We start from the raw sequence: 19,209 nt of genomic DNA, 5'->3' as shown, positions 1-19,209 counted from the left end.
CTGCGTGGCGGATGGTGTGGTGGGCGGCGTGGCCGCCCTGCTCTCCAAAACGCCCTTTGGCCGGTACAGCTGGACACTGGTGTCTAACCACGCCCCCCGGCTCACTGCGGAGGACCAGCCCGTCGAGTCGGAGAAGTCGCTCAGCATCGACTGGTAGTCTACGGACGAGGTGAAGCTCCCGGACAGGTCCAGGCGTCGGCCCGCGGCTCTCTTCGCCGCCGTCCTCTTCCTCCTCAGAGCGGTCACCTTCTCCTCCTTGTTCAGCCCCAGCCGCTCCGCCCACCACGCCCGCCACGCCCCCTCGCCCTGCTGCCAGGAGATGGTCAGGCGGTGGCTGATCTCGTCCCTCCAGGCTTCTGTGTCCACAGCGTCCGGCACCGCTACCGTGCCTGGGGCCCGGAAGGGGGCTGACACGGTGCCGTGGACCAGCAGCGAGCGCTCGGACATGCACGCTCTCAGGTCGCGCCTCAGGCTCTGCGCTCGCTCCTCGTCTGCCGGATCTCTCGCCTCGCCGCCCGGTAGGAGCAGGTCTTCGGTTTTGACCTTGAGGTGCTGCGGGCAGCGTGGACGGAGCGTCTTCTTGCGACTCTTCTGCACCAACTTCTGGAGCCAACGTTTCCACGTGACAAGAGCGCCGTCGCTGAGCTCGACTGCCGTCGGCCGCTCAGCACGACCCGAGCTGCTGGAGCCTCCGGTTTCCTCCACGCCATCTCTACCCACCTCTCCGTCTTTCTCACCCGCGTCAAATCCGCTCACTCGATCCAGCTCTGGATCGTCGTTGACGACGACCTGCAGCCCCAAATGCTTCAGGCGACGACCTCGCCCTCGGGGCTCTGAATCCTGAGAGGAAGAGTCAGAGTGCACATCCGGCGCTCGCTGCTCCCTCTCTGGTGTTTCAGCCACAAATCTCGGCACAGCCTGGGCCGGTCCGATAACGTCCTCGTCCCTCGACGTGTCCGATACGACCAGCCGAGGATCTGGCGGTCGGAGCCGTCGGGCCGTTTGCCCCCCTGAACCTGTGGCTTCTTTTAGAGGTGGCGGCTTGTCCTCAGCTGCCGGAGGTCTAGAGGAGTCCGGCAGCTCTGGCTCCAGGGTCTGGTAGAAAATGTCCCCTGCCTCCGTCAGCTGTAGGATACAGATGCACTCCTCACCACCGGACTCTGTTCCTCCGCTCTTCTGGATACAAGTCAGACCTGATGACACAAACAAAGTTCAGCCACAACATATATGAAATACAAAAAGTTAAGAATATTATTAGCGTGAGACTGATTATGTAATAGTGTTAGAAATAGCAAGGCTTTAGCAGAAAGGCATGTGTTTGGGGAAGTAGATTACAAGTTTGAGTTTGGAAATGGATAATCATAAACGGGGTGAGCAGTTGATGTTGTGTGTGAAGTATTCCTTTAAGGATCCTTCTCAAAATGTAGGTTTTTGAAATGAAGACCGTATATTTCCTACACACGCACTCAAACGGACTAATTTAGTGGGGAAAAGATAACCCAAGCTATTTTAAACTTAGTTACAAGGCTGTAGGATCGGTAATCTAGGCTGTTTGTTTTCTTCTGGCAGCATGACGAATCAGAGGACACGTCAAGACTCAAGTAGCAAATGCGACATCGTTTTCAAAGGTCCCCGTTTCTGCCTTTCCTCCTTACTCAACCCAGAGTTCTCAAACTGAAACGGCGTAACTCCGGAGTAGTTTTAAAACGGAAACGTAGCCTCACACACGTCTTGCCCTGTCGTCTAGCCGTACCTGCAGCAGGTGAGGACAACCTGCTGGTTGCGAGGTTCAGGCGGTGAGGGATCTGGACAGGAAGGTGTTTCAGACTGTCTCTGGGTCTGAGCAGCGCCTGAGGAGGACCTCGACTGGAAGTGGCCTCCGCTCTGCCTCCTGCACGCGTACGCGCACACGCACACGCACACACACACACCTTGAGGTTACAAAGGGACCAGCACACTGAAACATCCAGGACATTTAACACTGACTTGTCTAATCGACTGACCCGAGTACTGCAGCAAAGTGATTTCCTGAGAGTTTTGGGAGCCCAGCAGGACCTTAGTGGTCCTAGCCCCGCCTACTGCTGAGCCAGAGGAGGCGGAGTCACAAACAACATGACAAAACATGGGCGGGGACTGCATCATGTGATCCCACTTGAGCATGGGCATGCAGGGGAAACGCTCGTCCATGATGTAGGCCGAGTACTGAGAGAGAGGGAGAGAGACGGGGAGAGAGACGGGGAGATCAACCATGTTGGGTATAATGTTAACAATATTCTCCATCTTTGTTGAGCATGTTAGCTGATGAGGAGAAGATAAGTGACCAACTTTGACCAGCTGGTGGCGCTAGAGGAAATGGCGACAGGTCATTCCTCCTCTGGGGACCATGATGTCAATCCATCAAATAGTTCATAAAAAATAATAATGATATTTCAGTTTGGACCAAAGTGGAAGACTAACCGAACGTTTTTGATTTGAATATATGTCATTTCTTGGAGTGCACTTGATAAAATGTCCAAACCAACCCCATAACTGAAACCCCCAACAGCATCAGCAGGCTGTTTGTCCACGTCTGATATGAGATGAACACAAGAAGCACAACTCGCCCCCGTCTCTGCTCTCATGAGCATCTTGTGCTTCTGAATTCTCTGGCGATCCTCTAGTCCAGTCACTGTGTTCCTGTGGCTACATGCTGTAAGTTAATGCCAAAGACGCGATGCATTACTGTGATTGCCCTTTCATGAGTAGAGCCCTGATAAACCAATGGTAAGGGTGCACATCTATGATCGAGAGATTGCCTCAACATGGCAATGGCCGAGCCAACGATGCTAACAGCACCAACAGTGCTGACGGACCGAACAGTGTTTGACAAAGAATAAAAAAAACAGAGTAAACCCTTGATGAATTGAGGGAAATGGGTTCGAAGGATTACAATCAACAATATCACAACAAAAATCTGTTTACAAACTCTCTTCAAAACTCGTGCATAATAATCCAAGACTCATTTATCCACTCGTGTGCTCACTCCTTATGTGTTTAAGCCCAAAATCGTACTGAACACTTCCTCCACCACCGTGTCACGCTGGTAGTCCACGCTTTGCTTCTGCAACGCTGCCATTCGGCCGTGCGACCGCAGAGCAGAGCGCCGGCCGTCAGCTAAACCAGTGGGACACAACAGACGCTCGCATGCATTGAAAAGGCCCGCGTGGCCGGACATATTGTAAACACATCCCTTCTCTCAGGTGTCTTCCCACAAGCCCTAAAAACAGCAGTTATTAAACCGCTCCTAAAGAAGGCTAGTTTAGACTCCGCAACGATGAAAAATTATAGGCCAATATCAAACCTCCCATTTTTAAGTAAAATAATTGAAAAAGCGGTTTTCCAACAGCTGACCAACTTCTTGACTGTAAATAACTGCTTTGATGTTTTCCAGTCAGGCTTTCGACAGCACCACAGCACTGAAACTGCTCTTGTTAAGGTTTTCAACGACATCCACTTAAACATAGACAATGGCAGAAGTTCAGTCTTAGTGTTACTGGATCTCAGTGCTGCATTCGACACGGTCGACCATGCCATACTCCTAGAAAGACTAAACATCTGGGTGGGACTCTCTGGCACAGCACTTAACTGGTTTGAATCCTACTTGAAGGACAGAGAATACTTTGTGTCTGTGGCTGATTACACATCAGAGCTGACTAAAATGACATGTGGTGTTCCCCAAGGTTCAATACTGGGGCCTCTTCTGTTCAACATCTACATGCTTCCACTAGCTCAGATTATGGAACGCAACAAAGTGTGTTATCATAACTATGCAGACGACACACAAATCTACATAACGATGTCACCAGGGGACTATAATCCCATACAAGGGCTGGGTAACTGCATTGAACAAATAAACATCTGGATGTGCCAGAATTTTCTTCAATTAAACAAAGATAAAACAGAAGTAATTGTTTTTGGTACCAAGGATGAACAATTGAAAATCACCGCTCAGCTTCAGTCACTGATGTTAAAACCCACAAACCAAGCCAGAAATCTAGGTGTAGTTATGGATTCAGACCTCAACCTGAACAGCCATATCAAGACAATTACAAAATCAGCCTACTATCACCTGAAGAATATATCAAGGATTAGAGGACTTATGTCTCAACAGGATTTGGAAAAACTTGTCCACGCATTTATCTTCAGCAGACTGGACTACTGTAACGGTGTGTTTACAGGTCTCTGTAAAAAGTCCGTCAGAAAGCTGCAGCTGATTCAGAACGCTGCAGCTCGAGTCCTCACTAAGACCAGGAGGGTGGATCATATCACCCCAGTTCTGATGTCTTTGCACTGGCTTCCTGTCCAACAAAGAATTGACTTTAAAATCCTGCTGTTGGTTTACAAAGCACTGAATGGTTTAGGGCCAAAATACATCTCTGATCTGCTGCTACCTTACGAACCATCCCGACCCCTCAGGTCGTCTGGGACCGGTCTACTATCTGTTCCCAGAGTCAGAACTAAACATGGAGAAGCAGCGTTCAGTTTTGCTGCTCCACATATCTGGAACAAAGTCCCAGAAAGCTGCAGGTCTGCTGAGACCCTCAGCTCATTTAAATCAAGATTGAAGACTTTTCTGTTTGCTGCTGCCTTTAATTGAACCACATTCAATTAATATATTAATCAATTTCCTGCATTTCTGCATTTTACTATTGCATTTTATTTCTTACACTGTTCTTAATTGCTGTTAAATCTCCTTTTCGCCTTATGTTTTGATGCTTTTAAAAGGACTGCACAATATATCGCCATTTCCTCCGGGACCGAGTTCGTGCAAGGCGTACACTATAAAACGCAGATCGGCAGAGATCTTTTCCTGACGTGGTTTGTGTGCGAGTAATTGCAGAATTGCGGCAGTGTATGGTTGATTGCGTGCAGCGTAATGTCTCAGGGAGACATGTGAAAATTACCTTATCAAGACATCAAGTCTCCGGACACCAGGATTGTGGGTAGCGTCCAGTGAAAAAACATGATATCTCTGCTTAGAGTATCCTCGACGGAGTTTCTGTACGAGAGCGCAAATCTTGAGTTAACCGATGAATCGTTGATAACGGGCGAAGTTTAAAAGAAAGTAGCAGAGGACAGGTCCAGAGCAGAGGCCTTGGCTACTTCAATTATTGTTTCAATGTATGTTTTAAATCTCCTCTACTTTTTATGACTGAATTTGATTTCTTACACTGTTTCTTTAATTGTTTTTAAATCTCCTTTTCTTTTGCCTTATGTTTTGATGCTTTTAATGGTTTTATGTAAAGCACTTTGAATTACCTTGTTGTTGAAATGTGCTATACAAATAAACTTGCCTTGCCTTGCCTTGCCTACGTGTGCAAAGCACAGAGAAGCTCGGATTCGAACACACACAGAGGGTTCCTTCTCTGCTCCTGTAGACATTACGCAGATACATATTTACATACATAGTTGCTGCTAGAATATTGCTCTGAATTTCAAACCTTTAAATTACATGAACTGTGAAATTTGGGTTTTGAAAGCACGCTTTCCTCCTGCAGAGTTAAACCTGTGAGAACACTGACTGAGTGAGTACTGCATCACTCCAAGAATTGGAAATATTCTACATGTCTTTTGGATGCAGTTCCTCAAATCCAGCAGAAATATTTGATATCTTTGGAGACTTTAGTACCTCTACTAGATTTCAAACTAAGTTATGTGAGTTTGAGCCATAGAAGCTCAAAGTGGGGGCACCCGGCCATCTCATCAGTGAGGACACAAAAAAAAAAAAAAAAGGCAAAGAGGCGGATCGCCGGGCCCAGGTGATGTAGCAGAGCAGATATCTAGCAGTGAGCGACCAGACACTCCACCCGCCTGTTACTAAAAGCGTACACGCCCCTCAATTATGCCTCACTATAATTCCAACAGGCCAGTTCTAAACAAAATCAAACCCCGTTTGGATTTACCTGAGTAGTGACGAGGTGCTGGAAGGTGTGGACGTCTCCCAGATATCTGGACAGAATGAGCCTCTCCCCTCTGCGACACTCCGGGGTGTTGCTGATACGGAACAGAGTGTGACTCGAGACCGGACTCTTCTGCAGGGACACGGAAGGAAGGGGGACGGGTCAGAACACGAGTCATGACACGTGGGCCGTGGGTGGTGAAGGAAAAGAGAGAGAGAGGAAGGGTGTGAGAGGAGAGGCATGAAGATAAGGAGGAGATAGAGAATGAGGAAGTCATCTGGAAGAGACGGTCCAGTTAAAAGCAGAGATGCTTATTTCTTTAATCCGCTGCACGCTCTTCAGTTGTTTTCCACAAAGTGCAGAATAAATGGAGTTAAAATAAAAAAATGTGTGACTCACATATTAATTTACACGGTGCTCTTTGGGTGAAAACACGCTGAACTACCGCCACCTCTTCTCTCACCCGGATATCCGTCAGCTCCACCCCCGTCCTGTCTGCGTACACCATCACCCTCGGGTGGGCGGAGAACTCACACCATCGCCACGACGAGTTGGCGTTGAAGTACAGGTTGCCGTCTTCCTCCCGGACCTTCTGCATCCTGATGGTGACGAGAGTCCCTTCCATTTTAGAAATCAGACGGATTGAAAGAGATATTTATCTGCATGAAGAACGAGTGAACGCCTCCTCACCCTCTGCCGACGCTCCACAGGTTAGCCGCCCCGCTCTCGCTCGCCACCAGAACTTCACCTAGTACGTGAGGACTGACAGGACGTTACGTTAACACCTTCTCCTCAGCCTTCCCGTCTCCGACCCTCGAGGCTGCCGGCGATCACTCACCTGACGCTGACGCAGGTCGCGACCTCTCTGGTGTTGACGACCTGCAGCAGGCGAGGCTTGTCCGTTTCATCGAACCTCCAGACTCCACACAGGCGATCGGACCGCACCGCGACGCAGGCTGCAAAGCCAAACAAACGCACACCTTCAAACGTCTGCACGCCACGCTGCCGACGACGTTTCTTCACACTCGGTCGCTCTTACAGTCGTTGAACAGGGAGACGCAGCTGATCTGTCTGACGGGGCCTTGCAGCTGGAAGCTGAACGGGTCACTGCAGCCAGCGTCCACACAGGAAGAACTCCCACTGCGGTGCTGCAGCTCCACTCTGTGGAAGTCTGAGGCGCTTGCGTTAAGAACCAGAGGCGGCAGAAGAACGCGAAGCAGGAAGAACGCCGCTTCACTTCACGTCGACCTCGCCGATCACAAAAGAGAATTCAGTCTTTGTCCTAAACTTAAAAGGTGTTTGATCTTATCTGCAGGATACTGAGGCAGTCCAGGCCCTGGTTTCCGGGGTAGAGGAGGCAGCCGCGCTGAGGGTCTCCGCCGCTCCGTGAGAAGGGGACGAAGGCCAGGGCCCCCCCCGTGGCCCCCTCGGAGAACAGCGCGCGGTCTCTCTGCTCCGTCAGCTCCTCGTGCAGCAGAGAGCCCAGCAGCTGGGGGGGCACAGAGGGCACCACGTCTGACAGCAGGGCGCTGTACACGTCCAGGGATTTGGAGGACTTCGACAGCGGGCACCTGCACAAAAGACACAACAAATAAGAGAAAAAACCGCCGACCAGACAACCGGGGACATTCACCGGTCAGTCGGGTCCGCTCACATTTTAAACTTCATCATGTCGAGGTCGCTTCTCACGTTGTGGACCAACTCTCTGCCGTATCTCTGCAGGAAGAAAGAAAAAACATCACATTCTGATGACAACAACCACGTTTACACCACAGCACCGTCTCTCCATTTAATCATCTGTCTTCATACTTAAATAATCGATGTTAATAATCTACCAAGGACCGATACGTCGCTGCTTGATTTAATAACGGCGGGTGAAGAAGCTCTTAACAATATAAACTGACACTTACGATGGAAATATTTTCCACGTGTTTCATGAATTAACTTGGATTTAAATCTGAATATATGCGTTATATATTTATACATATCCCAGAGAGGTCAAGACAGAACTACTGGAACTCAAAGTGTCTTCATACTATTATCATCTCTTCGTATTTTAGTCGATAAAATCAGAGCGCTACCAGAGACCTGACCATCGTTCATTATATCTGACAAGTAAACAAATCCATGAACATATAAAAAGAATAAACCATTCTTGTGAGTCTCACCTCTCTCTGTGCTTGTTCGAAGTTCTGGCTCAGAATTTCTCCCATGCACCCGAAGGCGTCTTTGCAGTGGTCCAAGAAGAAGTTCTGCATCTAAATACAAAACATGTAACACAAAAGGCCTACACTCACATAGGGCTGGGCGGTATGACCAAAAATCCATATCACGGTATTTTTTAAGACTACCGGTTTCACGTATATCTCGGTATTTGTTTCCGCCTTAATGCAGTGGCGGGCCGTGCATTTTATACCTGGGCCTTCACTGCTGTCCTGCAGCTGAAATATAACCACATTATGGCGCCACAGCTATTATTCATTTTTAAGGCTGTAACTATGCATGAGTCGTTTGAATAATGCTAGAGCATTTCGAAAATGCAAAAGCCTAAATTCAGGAAAATATAACTTTCTCAGCTGGTCTGGCTGTGGGATCCACAGTCATTCCTTAATGACAAGCCGCGACCCAAAGAGATTACCATAGGATTTTACTTTCACAACTTGAACGTTGAACGTACTGCTCTGCAGTGTCTTTCCTCCTCTCAGCACCCTCTGTCATGGTGCAACTCAACTGAGTCAGAATGCATTTTGATTGGCTGAGCTGCATCACGTGATGTGATTCACAGATCAGCCTCTGCTGGCTGTTAAGTTTTGTTTCACGATAGTCACATGCTCGCCCACTGACCAATCACAGCACACTCTGCACCTCGCGGCAGAGCCTGTACATGGACACTGAGCGGCATGTAATGCTGACGTCATTATAGGACTGCCCGCCACTGGCTTAATGCATTAATTAATTTACGCCGTAAACTAACACAAGAACGGCCGGTCAACTGGCGGTGAACAGCTGTTTGTGTGGCGTGTCTTCCGTCACTTCCTGTTTCCTTCACCTCCGGTTTGCATGCTTTACCCAGCATGCAGTTCGGCGGAGAAATTTGATAAATGTACAATTATTAGTGCTACAAATTGTTTATCTGTCACAAACGGTTGTGTCGTGGTGTTTTGCCCTATTAAAGAGCATTAGTTGTGGGTTGTTAATTGTTGTTATAAGAATTGTTGTTATAAAGTAAACCATGAGTAGGGTTCCCACTCAATACAGGTAAGGGAACTGGCTCCGGCTGTGCACCGGCTCTGGTCGCGACATGTCAATCACAGTAAGCCCGCCCTAAAGCATCCCCTGCTTTATGGTCTGTTTGACTCTAAATGGACCATAATGTACTTAATGAACATCATGCTGTATTGAAGAAGCTGTGATATTAGAGATTGAGACCATAAACTCATGTTTACTGAGGTAATAAATCAAGAGAGAAGTAGTCATTTTCTCACATACTTCTATACAATCGGACTCCTTTTTGCAACCAGAGCCGTCGGCCCCTGCTGGACAATAGAAATAATGCAAGTTTAAGGCACTTCCTCATCGACTTCACTTTCCGAACCGGAGGTTCCTGTCTGGAAACTAAAGGAAACTAAATTACAAGTGCCGTGTCACTTTAGACCAGCGGTATGAAGCAATGTACACATGCATTTAAGGTTTTAAAACAGATACATAGTGCACATGTCTTAAGTGTGATACGTGGGTTTGTTATGTGTTGAACTGTTGTACTCACATGTTTTCTGAAGTCCAGCGGATTTGGAGGCTTCGAAGGCCAAAGAAAACCTGGAGAAAATGTTTACAAATTCACACACATACAGATTACTGACGAAATATAGAACACTGCAACAGAATGTTGTGCTCTCTCATCATTTCATTTGACCATCCAAATTGTCTGCAGTTGAACTCCAGTTGATCATCGTTACTTAAAATGACTGAGTACAACACACATCAGATATTAAGTATCGTCTCAGACCTCCTTCAGCACTCCAGATCTGAACTGGAGGCTGAACAGGGACCGCTGTCTTGAGACCTGAATGGCCCCCAGTGAGGTAAAAACAAAGGACTGTTAGGGACTCACAGTTTTTAGGAGACATGAGGGGAACTGGTACCGGTTCAGTGTGACGCCACGTCTCCCCTCTGGCCTGATGTCTGGATGTAAATGTCCAGTTGGAGAGGGGACCCGAGCCGCCCTGAAACCACAAGCGCAACCAAACGATAAGAGAGTCTGACGGTGCAGACGACACCTTGAAAGTTCTGATCCAGTCCAAAATCCCAGCAGATTTCATTCAAAAGGGAAACGTCACCACAGTGTAAAATCTGAGGAGTAGATAATGTTGGTGTTTATAGCAAAATCTACATTTTTATAATAACCAATGATATTTCCTGTTGATCTGTGATCAGTGACACTGACAAGTGGTTTCAGTGGAAATCAAATATTCCTGTTGATCCTCAAATCACTCCCGTTTAGAGATGATGAAACTGAGAATCTAACACAATGAGATGTCTTTCAAAAAAAAAAAGTTGTTTCAAGTTGGTGTGCATTACTGCAGAATGGACTACATCCGGGTTCTACAGGAGCACGTTCCCACAGACTACACCCACAAATGGTCAGTCCCAGTTTTAAGTGAATATTGAACTTTGATTCGCTCTGTGTGTGTTCTTCATCATGCAGAGCTTAATTTGTTTCTCTTCCTAGCAGACATTGGCTTCCACACGTTTTATCTGATGACAGAGTGCTTTGCTTTACATGACATTTTATCATTATTTCGGCGTTTTTTTCTTTTGAATTTGTGTTTTTTTTGGCAGCTGGTGTCTGGTGTACGTAATACTACTATTCCTCACTTGATGCAAAACTATTATAACATATTGTTAACCGTCCATTGATAAAGAACGTGGGGATAGCCGAAGAAAAATACTTTTCGGTAAATATTTTTGTATATGTTTTTGAAACAAAAAGTTACAGCATCAGTTTCCCTAATGAAATACTGGTCTGTTATTGAAGTTCGTCTCCGGATGAAAAAAGCAATAGTTCATTCTTAAATACGACGCACTTCATAATTACATATTACGTTTGGTTTTCTCCAGTGAGAACTGATCACAAATCAGTATTATGTCGTCAACATGTATAATAGACAGTGCAAGTATTGTCACAACAGAGCCTGGCTTCTGTAGATCCGTTGTCGCTACACTTCAGAGCCACGAGCTGACCCACCTGAGGGAGGACTCGCTCATAGCAGCCCCAGTTTCCAGCGCCGTGTTTCAGGACCAAGTCCGGCGGTCCGCAGTTGTAAAACGAGGGGAAAAGCTGCTGTGGGAACTGGTAATCCATTGCATTTGTCATTCTGGACTTAAAATAACTGTCCGATATTCAAACGACGTATGCGTCGTCGTTCCTTCACTCTCTCTCTCTGTGTCTGCTAACAAGCCTGAGCCTCAGCTAACGCTAGCTCCTCTGTTAGCTAGCACGAATAAAGATCAATAAAGATGGTTCTCCGCTTCCAATCGTCATGACACGTGTTCAGACGACCAGCGGTACACGTCGAAGCAAACAAGGTAGTCCGAAAAGACACGAAACGGTGGTAGAATGATCCAAAATCCTTAGTGTATCGCCGAACACGTGCACACTGGCGGCAAGGAAACGACAGTCAAACTCGGCATGGCGGCAGCTGGGAAAAACAACAATAAGACTTCCGGTCGGTCTGATTTTTTTATTTTTGTACCACCAAAATGGCAAGGAGATGAGAGAGAAACGCCTATTTTGGCAAACAACAAAATGACAAGGTAACATGTAGGATGACTTGACATGTAAGATAACAGAAAACAAAGTAATATGAAAATAAGTAACGTTATCATTCAAATCGACTTTCAAAACGTTCTCACTTAGGCTTTTATTTTGAAGCCAGGAAGTGTATCAAGCAATAATTTGTAAACTTTCAAAATAAAACCAAAGCTTTAGAAAGTTAATAAATTGATGCATTAGATTGTGATTCATTATTAATAATGGCAATTATGGTCACTATAATTCTGATAATTGTCATTACATTTGTTCTTGTATGTTTTCTTTATTTTCTTGTTTCCAAGATCAACAATGACCTTTCGTCATTTAGCAAGTTTAGCAGTTAAATAACGGGTGAATACAAAAATAGCTGCATAAATGAGGGACTGAAATAGGATGATGATGTCCTAAGCGTGTATGTACTTATTTTCTTCTACCATTACCTTTATTAACATATATGTATTTATTATTTAGTTTATTCACATGCTCAATTGTTATTGATTGATTTTGCCCGTCCAGCAGCTGTCTATACTTTTTTTTAAATCTCATGCTCGGCGAACGAACACTGCAGGGTTTTATTTTGAAAGCATGAGACCGGATGCGGCTCTCAGTCGTCAGGTGATTAGCTGACCAAACAGATCTGTCTGTCGGTGGGACAAACGACTAAAAACTAGACGAAAAAGAGGATACTTTCCGTTTTTATTTGCCACGGGGGGAAACGTTCATCAACAAGCTTTCCATTCGAAGGACATGTCCCAGTAGGACTTTTTGTGGTACGTATATACCGTTTTCTACGTTGTGTTTTGGTTCCGTTAGCCTTGTCGCTAACCCGGAAGTAGCGACATTGCAGGTACAGTTTAGCTGCAGCACCACATATGTCACTGCACACTTAATGTCTGATAATCAGGGGCAGTCAGACCTTTTTGTTAAAATATCTGCATAATTCTCTGCTGTCGACCTTCTCCCAGGTGTCAGAGACTGTGAATTAAACGTATCCTATTCCATCGTTACCCTCTAGACCAGGGGTCGCCAATTGGAGGACCGCGGTCCGGAACCGGACCCAGGCGCCGTTGTATCCGGACCCAGGACCTAAAATCGTTTTTATTTTAACCGGCGCTGCGCAGCTTTTTCAGCCTTTACAGCACTCGTTCAGCGATGCAGGAAACGCACCGACCAATGCGTTGGAAATTACAACACGTGATGCACCTCACCGAATCAAATATGGGTATTCAGAGATTTACACACACCGGGGGAGAGACGAGGAAAGAGCAGGAGAATATTACGTGAGTCAGAGAAGTTATTTCACATGACGTTCTCCAAAAAGAGAAAAGTGGTCAAAGAGACCAGAGTCTTTAACCAGGAATGAACAGACTCTTATAGGTTAATTCTTCACACGGACAGTTTAAAACCAGTGTGTCTCACATGTTTGGAGACCGTGACGACAATTAAAAAGCGGTAAATGAAGCGCCACTACGAGACAAAGCACAACTCTTTTGAACAAACGTACCCACTCGCATCTAAATGAAGACACAGAAAATAAACATAAGAGCCCAACATGATCAGAATCCTAACACATGAATTCACTGACCAACAATGACGTTAACAGAGAATAGAGCTGAAGAGAAAAATATAATTGTGGCTTTTTGACATCACTTCACTCCTGAATGAACTGAATTTAAAGCTGCAGGACAATTCAGTGAAATACATTTTTTCTAAAATGAATTACTTTATTTTAAGATGCACATTTTTGAAAAGCTTTCTGTGACGTCAGTTATTCTTTAATCCAGCCCCTTATTGTACTTGAAATTAGAAGAACATTTATTCATGTATTTCTATGTATTATTTATAATCCATCCAGTTCAATTTGAAAACTGAGTAATAATTAGTTAAAATACAATTGATGTGTACTTCCTTTATTTGATTTGACAGTTGTTGACGACACAGAGACGTTGTTACTACTACTAGGCTTCTTTAATATATATATATATATATATATATATATATATATATATATATATATTATATATATCATATATATATATATATATATATATATATATATATATCATATATATATATATATATATATATATATATATATATTATATATATATATATATATCATATATATATATATATCTATCATATATATATATATATATATATCATATATATATATATATCTATCATATATATATATATCATATATATATATATATATCATATATATATATATATATATATATCATATATATATATATATATATATATCATATATATATATATATATATATCATATATATATATCATATATATATATATCATATATATATATATATATATATATATGATATATATATATATATATATATATATCATATATATATATATATGATATATATATATATATATCATATATATATATATATATATATATATATGATATATATATATATATATATATATCATATATATATATATATGATATATATATATATATATCATATATATATATATATATCATATATATATCATATATATCTATATATATATATATATCATATATATATATATCATATATATATATATCATATATATATATCATATATATCATATATATATATATATATATATATATATATGATATATATATATCATATATATATATATATATGATATATGTGACTCGTTGACGATATATTCGTGTCGGACTGGAGCTCTGACGTGACCAGAGTTAACGCCTTAATGTAACTATTTGTCAAGTCCTAATGGTTGTGTAAACGGGGAGCGTTGTTTCTGTCAGCCTGTTACTATAGTGTCTGTTGATGTGATAATGGCCTAACATGCTATTTGTTAGCATATTAGCATGCTAACATGCTACGTGTTTAGCATCTTTAACAATGTCTATCTAATTCAAGCGGGGGTCAAGTGTTTCTGTAAATTGTTTACAAATACAATGCGAAGAAATACATATAAAATGTGTGTGTGTATACAAAGTATATACTGTACATGTCTACATACAGGATATACCAGCATGCAGGATTTATATTTGACAATGTTGATACATATATGTTAAATCACTGTGTATTGTAAACTGTAAATATATAGTTTATAATGTGTAGGTCCAGTGGATGTTTTCATGTTTTAGGTTGTTATTAACACATATTTATATGTATATTTTTTTACAATGGCATCTTTACTGCCAGTCCTTAGATCAGTGCCTCATCATTTTGTCTCTCTCTATCTCATTTTGTCCCTCTGTGTCTCTCTCTTTTTAATTGTCCCGCCCTCCCTCCAGACACATCAGCATCATGTCGGGGAACAACTTGGTTCTACCCATAGTGCTCTGGGGCCGCACGGCACCCACCCACTGCATCAGCAGTCTGCTGGTGATGGACGACTTCGACACCATCATCACCGGCTGCCACGACGGACAGATCTGCCTCTGGGACATGACACCGGAGCTGGAGGTACTGATGAGGGTGATGATGATAGTGGTTGTGTGTGTCTCTGTCACCTACCTACTTATTGCATCTGCTGTTCATCGTCTTATTTGAACCCCTTTGTTTAACCTCTTGTTTTCTGCTCAGATTTGTCCCAGGGCCATGTTGTTTGGCCATACAGCCTCCATTACCTGTCTGTCCAAAGCCAGCGCGTGCAGCGACAAACAGTACATTGTCAGCGCATCAGAGAGCGGGTGAGTGCACTTTATTTATTTTTAACTCTCACGCATCGCACACATAGTTCCTGGTAAATTACTGGGATAACCTCTTGAGCATCGCGAGTGGTTTTCACTATTCACACATGCACGACATTCAGGAAGGTTTCCGCTTTGCGCCTTTTCACACTTGCAACGCCGGAGTAGGCGGAGAAAGGGACAGTCCAGCAGATGCCTTTAACCGCCATGAAACTCAACAAATTAAAAAGATAAGGCAAGATTGTACGTACGTGTTGTTTGTAAAGACGTCTCTACATATTTTCAGGAACATGGCGGGCGAGGAACTGCTTTTCTCCGGTGCCAATGTTCTTGTGATGTATTTAATATTCAACAAGTTTGCGAGACAAGTCCAGCCACCAACAAAACCGTGGCTGGATTACTATGTTTTTAGTTTTTTTACTGCTTGAATATCGATCCCTGCTCCCATTCACACATGACCCAATGCAGGACATGTTCCTGCACATTTCAGGGATGGACTGCTTGTGTGAAAGGGACTTTATAGATGGTTATTTCTCGCTGGCATTACAAAAATAATTGTAATTTAATTTGCGTGGCAAAATAACCTAATTTCTGAACAGAACACGCAATCTACTTTTAGACCAGAATACTGTAACCAGCTTGTGCTTTTCGTGTTTGGTAGTTTGACAAAGATACTTGAGGGATTATCTAACTTGTAATCAGTTAATTAGTGGTTGCGGCACTAACCCCAACCCTACAAATATAGAAGGATTATTAAGAGTATTTTAATGTGGAGTCTTTGTCGAGCACTTTGGCCAACACTTCATGTTTTTAAATGTGCTTTATGCACAAACTGACTTGCACAGAATGTACACACAACTTCACTCTCAATCAAACAGAGGAGATGATACACATGTTCTCGACATTAACCTCAGTATTTACGTTTAGCTGCAGGCCATTTACTCATTTATGTCTAACTTCATGTTTCCAGAGAGATGTGTTTGTGGGATGTGAACGACGGACGCTGTATTGAGTTCACCAAGCTGGCCTGTGCTCACACCGGCATACAGGTAAGACGTACTCTCACGCGCCCTGAACTCATGAATAAATACTGGTATTCACATGCTGGCTTTTGATCAGACTCTGGTCATTGAGTCTCTTTCTCTTGAGTTCCCATCTCTCCTCACCTTTTGGGTTTTCTCCCTTCTCTTTCTCTCCTCTATGTTTCTCCTTGGTGCTCTGCGGTTCTCCAGTTCTATCATTTCACCATCGGCACTGAGCGGGAGGGACGCCTGCTTTGCAACGGCCACTACCCAGAAATCCTTGTGGTGGACGCCACCAGCCTGGAGGTGCTATACTCGCTGGTGTCCAAGATCTCTCCGGACTGGATCAGCTCCATGAGCATCATCCGATCCCACCGAACACAAGGTGAGAGATAAATAAAGGCAAGCTAGCCAATTTACCAGCCAGAGAGTCCGGATGAATTAGCTGACATTATCCACTCTAGACAGGATTTTACTAAGTTAGCAACACGCTGTTGGCGCCCAGAAAGTCGGGGAAGGTCTCAATTTAAAGTGTCATTACAATCCGTTCCCGCATTGGCAATACACAGTTATGAATACATGTAAATAAATTGTTCCAGATAGTACCTCTGAATATGCTAATTGATCACATTACGCTAACGTGTATGATGCACCATGAGGTGCTAACTTTGCCATGGCGCTACTCTGTCCCCATGTCTCTATGTAGAGGACACAGTGGTGGCAGTGTCAGTGACGGGCATTCTGAAGGTGTGGATCATCACAGCTGAGGTCAGCAGAATGCAGGTACACCGCCATACAGATGTTTGTTCATTACAGAAAACAGACCTGTGTGTACTGCCAGGAAAGTCGGATGAGTATTCTGGAAGATTTTCATATTATTATAGATGAAAATGATGATCAAAATAAATAGCTGATATGTCATTATTTTCTTTCAATCCCAAATATTGATCGGTGTATCAGCTCAAGCTTAAATGTTGTTGTTTGTTTGTCTTCAGGACATGGACCCTGTGTTTGAAGAAGAGTCCAAACCCATCTACTGTCAGGGCTGTCAGAGTATCTCTTTCTGTACCTTTACTCAGAGCAGCCTGCTGGTTGTCTGCTCCAAGTACTGGAGGGTAAGATCCTGCAGTACCACTAAGGAATACTACGCACCAAGTACTCGACTAGATTACTTAGGGGTTTAACGGTTCACAAAATTCACGGTTGGGTACGATACAGTGGAGCCACGGTTCGGTACGTTTCGGTACAGTAGAAAACTATAAATGCAGAGAAATGTACTTGATTTTAAAATATATTTATTCATTACAACTAACATCATGAAGTTATTCTTTGACTTTGAACAATGATGGAACTATACCTGAGTGACCCATCTTCTGGGGTGTCTTCTTAGCAACACATAAGCATCAAAAACTAAAACTGCTCCTTAATGTTATGTAGTATTGTTACTTACATCTTGCAAAAGAGATTTTTAATCTCAATTGGACTACCTGGTTAAATAAAGGTTTAAAAAAAACAAAACGTTTTTTTTATTCAAACGTATTGTTCGGTTCGTCATGCGTACCGAACGGTTCAATACGACTATGCGTATTGTTACACCCCTAATATTACTGCACACACCTGGACCTTTTTTCCCAGAGTCCGACCCGTCCCGAAGATGTACTACATTACTAAAAAATGTCTGGATCTCTTCAGGTGTTCGATGCAGGCGACTACTCGTTGCTCTGCTCGGTGTCCAGTGACAACGACCAGGCCTGGACCGGAGGAGAGTTCATCGCCACGGACAAAGTCATCATCTGGACTGAAGACGGCTGCAGTTACATCTACAAGCTGCCCGCCAGGTACATTCTGAATTCTGGTCTGAACACCACAGAAGAAAAGCACAAATGCTGTACACGGAGACTTATTATGCGTATGTATTCCTCAGCTGCCTGCCTGCTAGTGAACATTTCCGCAGTGATGTTGGGAAAACAAAAGAAGGCTCGATCCCTCCGCTGGTCTACAGCATTGCAGACCGATCGGACAAGCAGGTCAGTCCTCCTTCAGTCACTGTGGAAACTAATCCTTTGTAATTATTGCATATTTATTGTCATTTAAAACAGATTTTTGACTTGGAAAGCATGGAGCAGCTCAGAAAAGTGTCTGACTCTTTCACTTTTGTTGCTCACCGAAAGAAAGGATGATGATGTTGTCTCGTTATAGTTGTTTGAAATATTATAATGATGTTTTGGAGTTTTAGCTACATACCTTGGACTCCAGTCTGTTTTCAACCCAATTATCCCTCCATTAATAGACGAAGATGTTTGCGGTAGCTGATTCCAGAGCTGCATGCAATAATATTTAACATGAGATCTACTTTATATTGAGCTGCTTCCACATCTGGCCTCTCTTTTGTGTTTTTCCAAACCAGTCGCCAGGAAAAATTGCCACCTGGTTAACTTTATGAAATGATTAGTTTGGTTCAGGCAACAAAATTACATGGTTAACGGGAGATATTATGGTTTGTGTTAAAATAATAACGCCACAGCTGTAGCACAACACCTGTAAGAACAGAACCAGCATAAATAGATAATAGCCTATGGAGGACCTTCGTGCATACGTAACGGGCATATCAACCTTATGTAACAAGTGTTAAGTCAACGTTGGCTTTTGATTTCAAACGAGTACACGTACAGCGGTCTGCTGGGTGAAAGTCATGTGCTTGTTTGGCCCATCCACCATCCCTCCCACCTTCCCTAGGTGGAC

General features: G+C 43.6%; 2 protein-coding genes across 2 annotated transcripts in view; one reads left to right on the top strand and one right to left on the bottom strand.

Annotated features, from left to right (window-relative positions):
• The window catches only part of taf1c (TATA-box binding protein associated factor, RNA polymerase I subunit C), a 12,856-nt gene extending 1,270 nt beyond the window's left edge, over positions 1-11,586 (bottom strand). The window contains exons 1-14 of the mRNA XM_079288855.1: positions 11,185-11,586; positions 10,051-10,162; positions 9,706-9,755; positions 8,108-8,197; positions 7,594-7,655; positions 7,260-7,510; positions 6,979-7,110; positions 6,778-6,895; positions 6,630-6,701; positions 6,403-6,538; positions 5,943-6,071; positions 2,004-2,202; positions 1,754-1,891; positions 1-1,193 (exon numbers count right to left, since the gene is read on the bottom strand). The exon at positions 1-1,193 is cut by the window's left edge and continues 204 nt beyond it. Coding sequence (XP_079144981.1) covers positions 1-1,193; positions 1,754-1,891; positions 2,004-2,202; positions 5,943-6,071; positions 6,403-6,538; positions 6,630-6,701; positions 6,778-6,895; positions 6,979-7,110; positions 7,260-7,510; positions 7,594-7,655; positions 8,108-8,197; positions 9,706-9,755; positions 10,051-10,162; positions 11,185-11,313 — 2,811 coding nt within the window. The 5' untranslated portion in view covers positions 11,314-11,586. The remainder of the gene's footprint in view (positions 1,194-1,753; positions 1,892-2,003; positions 2,203-5,942; positions 6,072-6,402; positions 6,539-6,629; positions 6,702-6,777; positions 6,896-6,978; positions 7,111-7,259; positions 7,511-7,593; positions 7,656-8,107; positions 8,198-9,705; positions 9,756-10,050; positions 10,163-11,184) is intronic.
• Positions 11,587-15,059: 3,473 nt separating this feature from the next.
• Positions 15,060-19,209, top strand: part of wdr7 (WD repeat domain 7) — a gene marked incomplete at its 5' end in the record, with an annotated part of 110,678 nt that continues 106,528 nt past the window's right edge. The window contains 8 exons of the mRNA XM_079289944.1: positions 15,060-15,218; positions 15,339-15,445; positions 16,416-16,494; positions 16,678-16,852; positions 17,174-17,250; positions 17,463-17,582; positions 18,160-18,305; positions 18,392-18,494. Coding sequence (XP_079146070.1) covers positions 15,060-15,218; positions 15,339-15,445; positions 16,416-16,494; positions 16,678-16,852; positions 17,174-17,250; positions 17,463-17,582; positions 18,160-18,305; positions 18,392-18,494 — 966 coding nt within the window. The remainder of the gene's footprint in view (positions 15,219-15,338; positions 15,446-16,415; positions 16,495-16,677; positions 16,853-17,173; positions 17,251-17,462; positions 17,583-18,159; positions 18,306-18,391; positions 18,495-19,209) is intronic.

Source organism: Melanostigma gelatinosum (genome assembly GCF_949748355.1).
Source record: "Melanostigma gelatinosum genome assembly, chromosome: 18".
Lineage (NCBI taxonomy): Eukaryota > Metazoa > Chordata > Actinopteri > Perciformes > Zoarcidae > Melanostigma > Melanostigma gelatinosum.
This window is presented reverse-complemented; position numbering and strand designations above follow the sequence as displayed.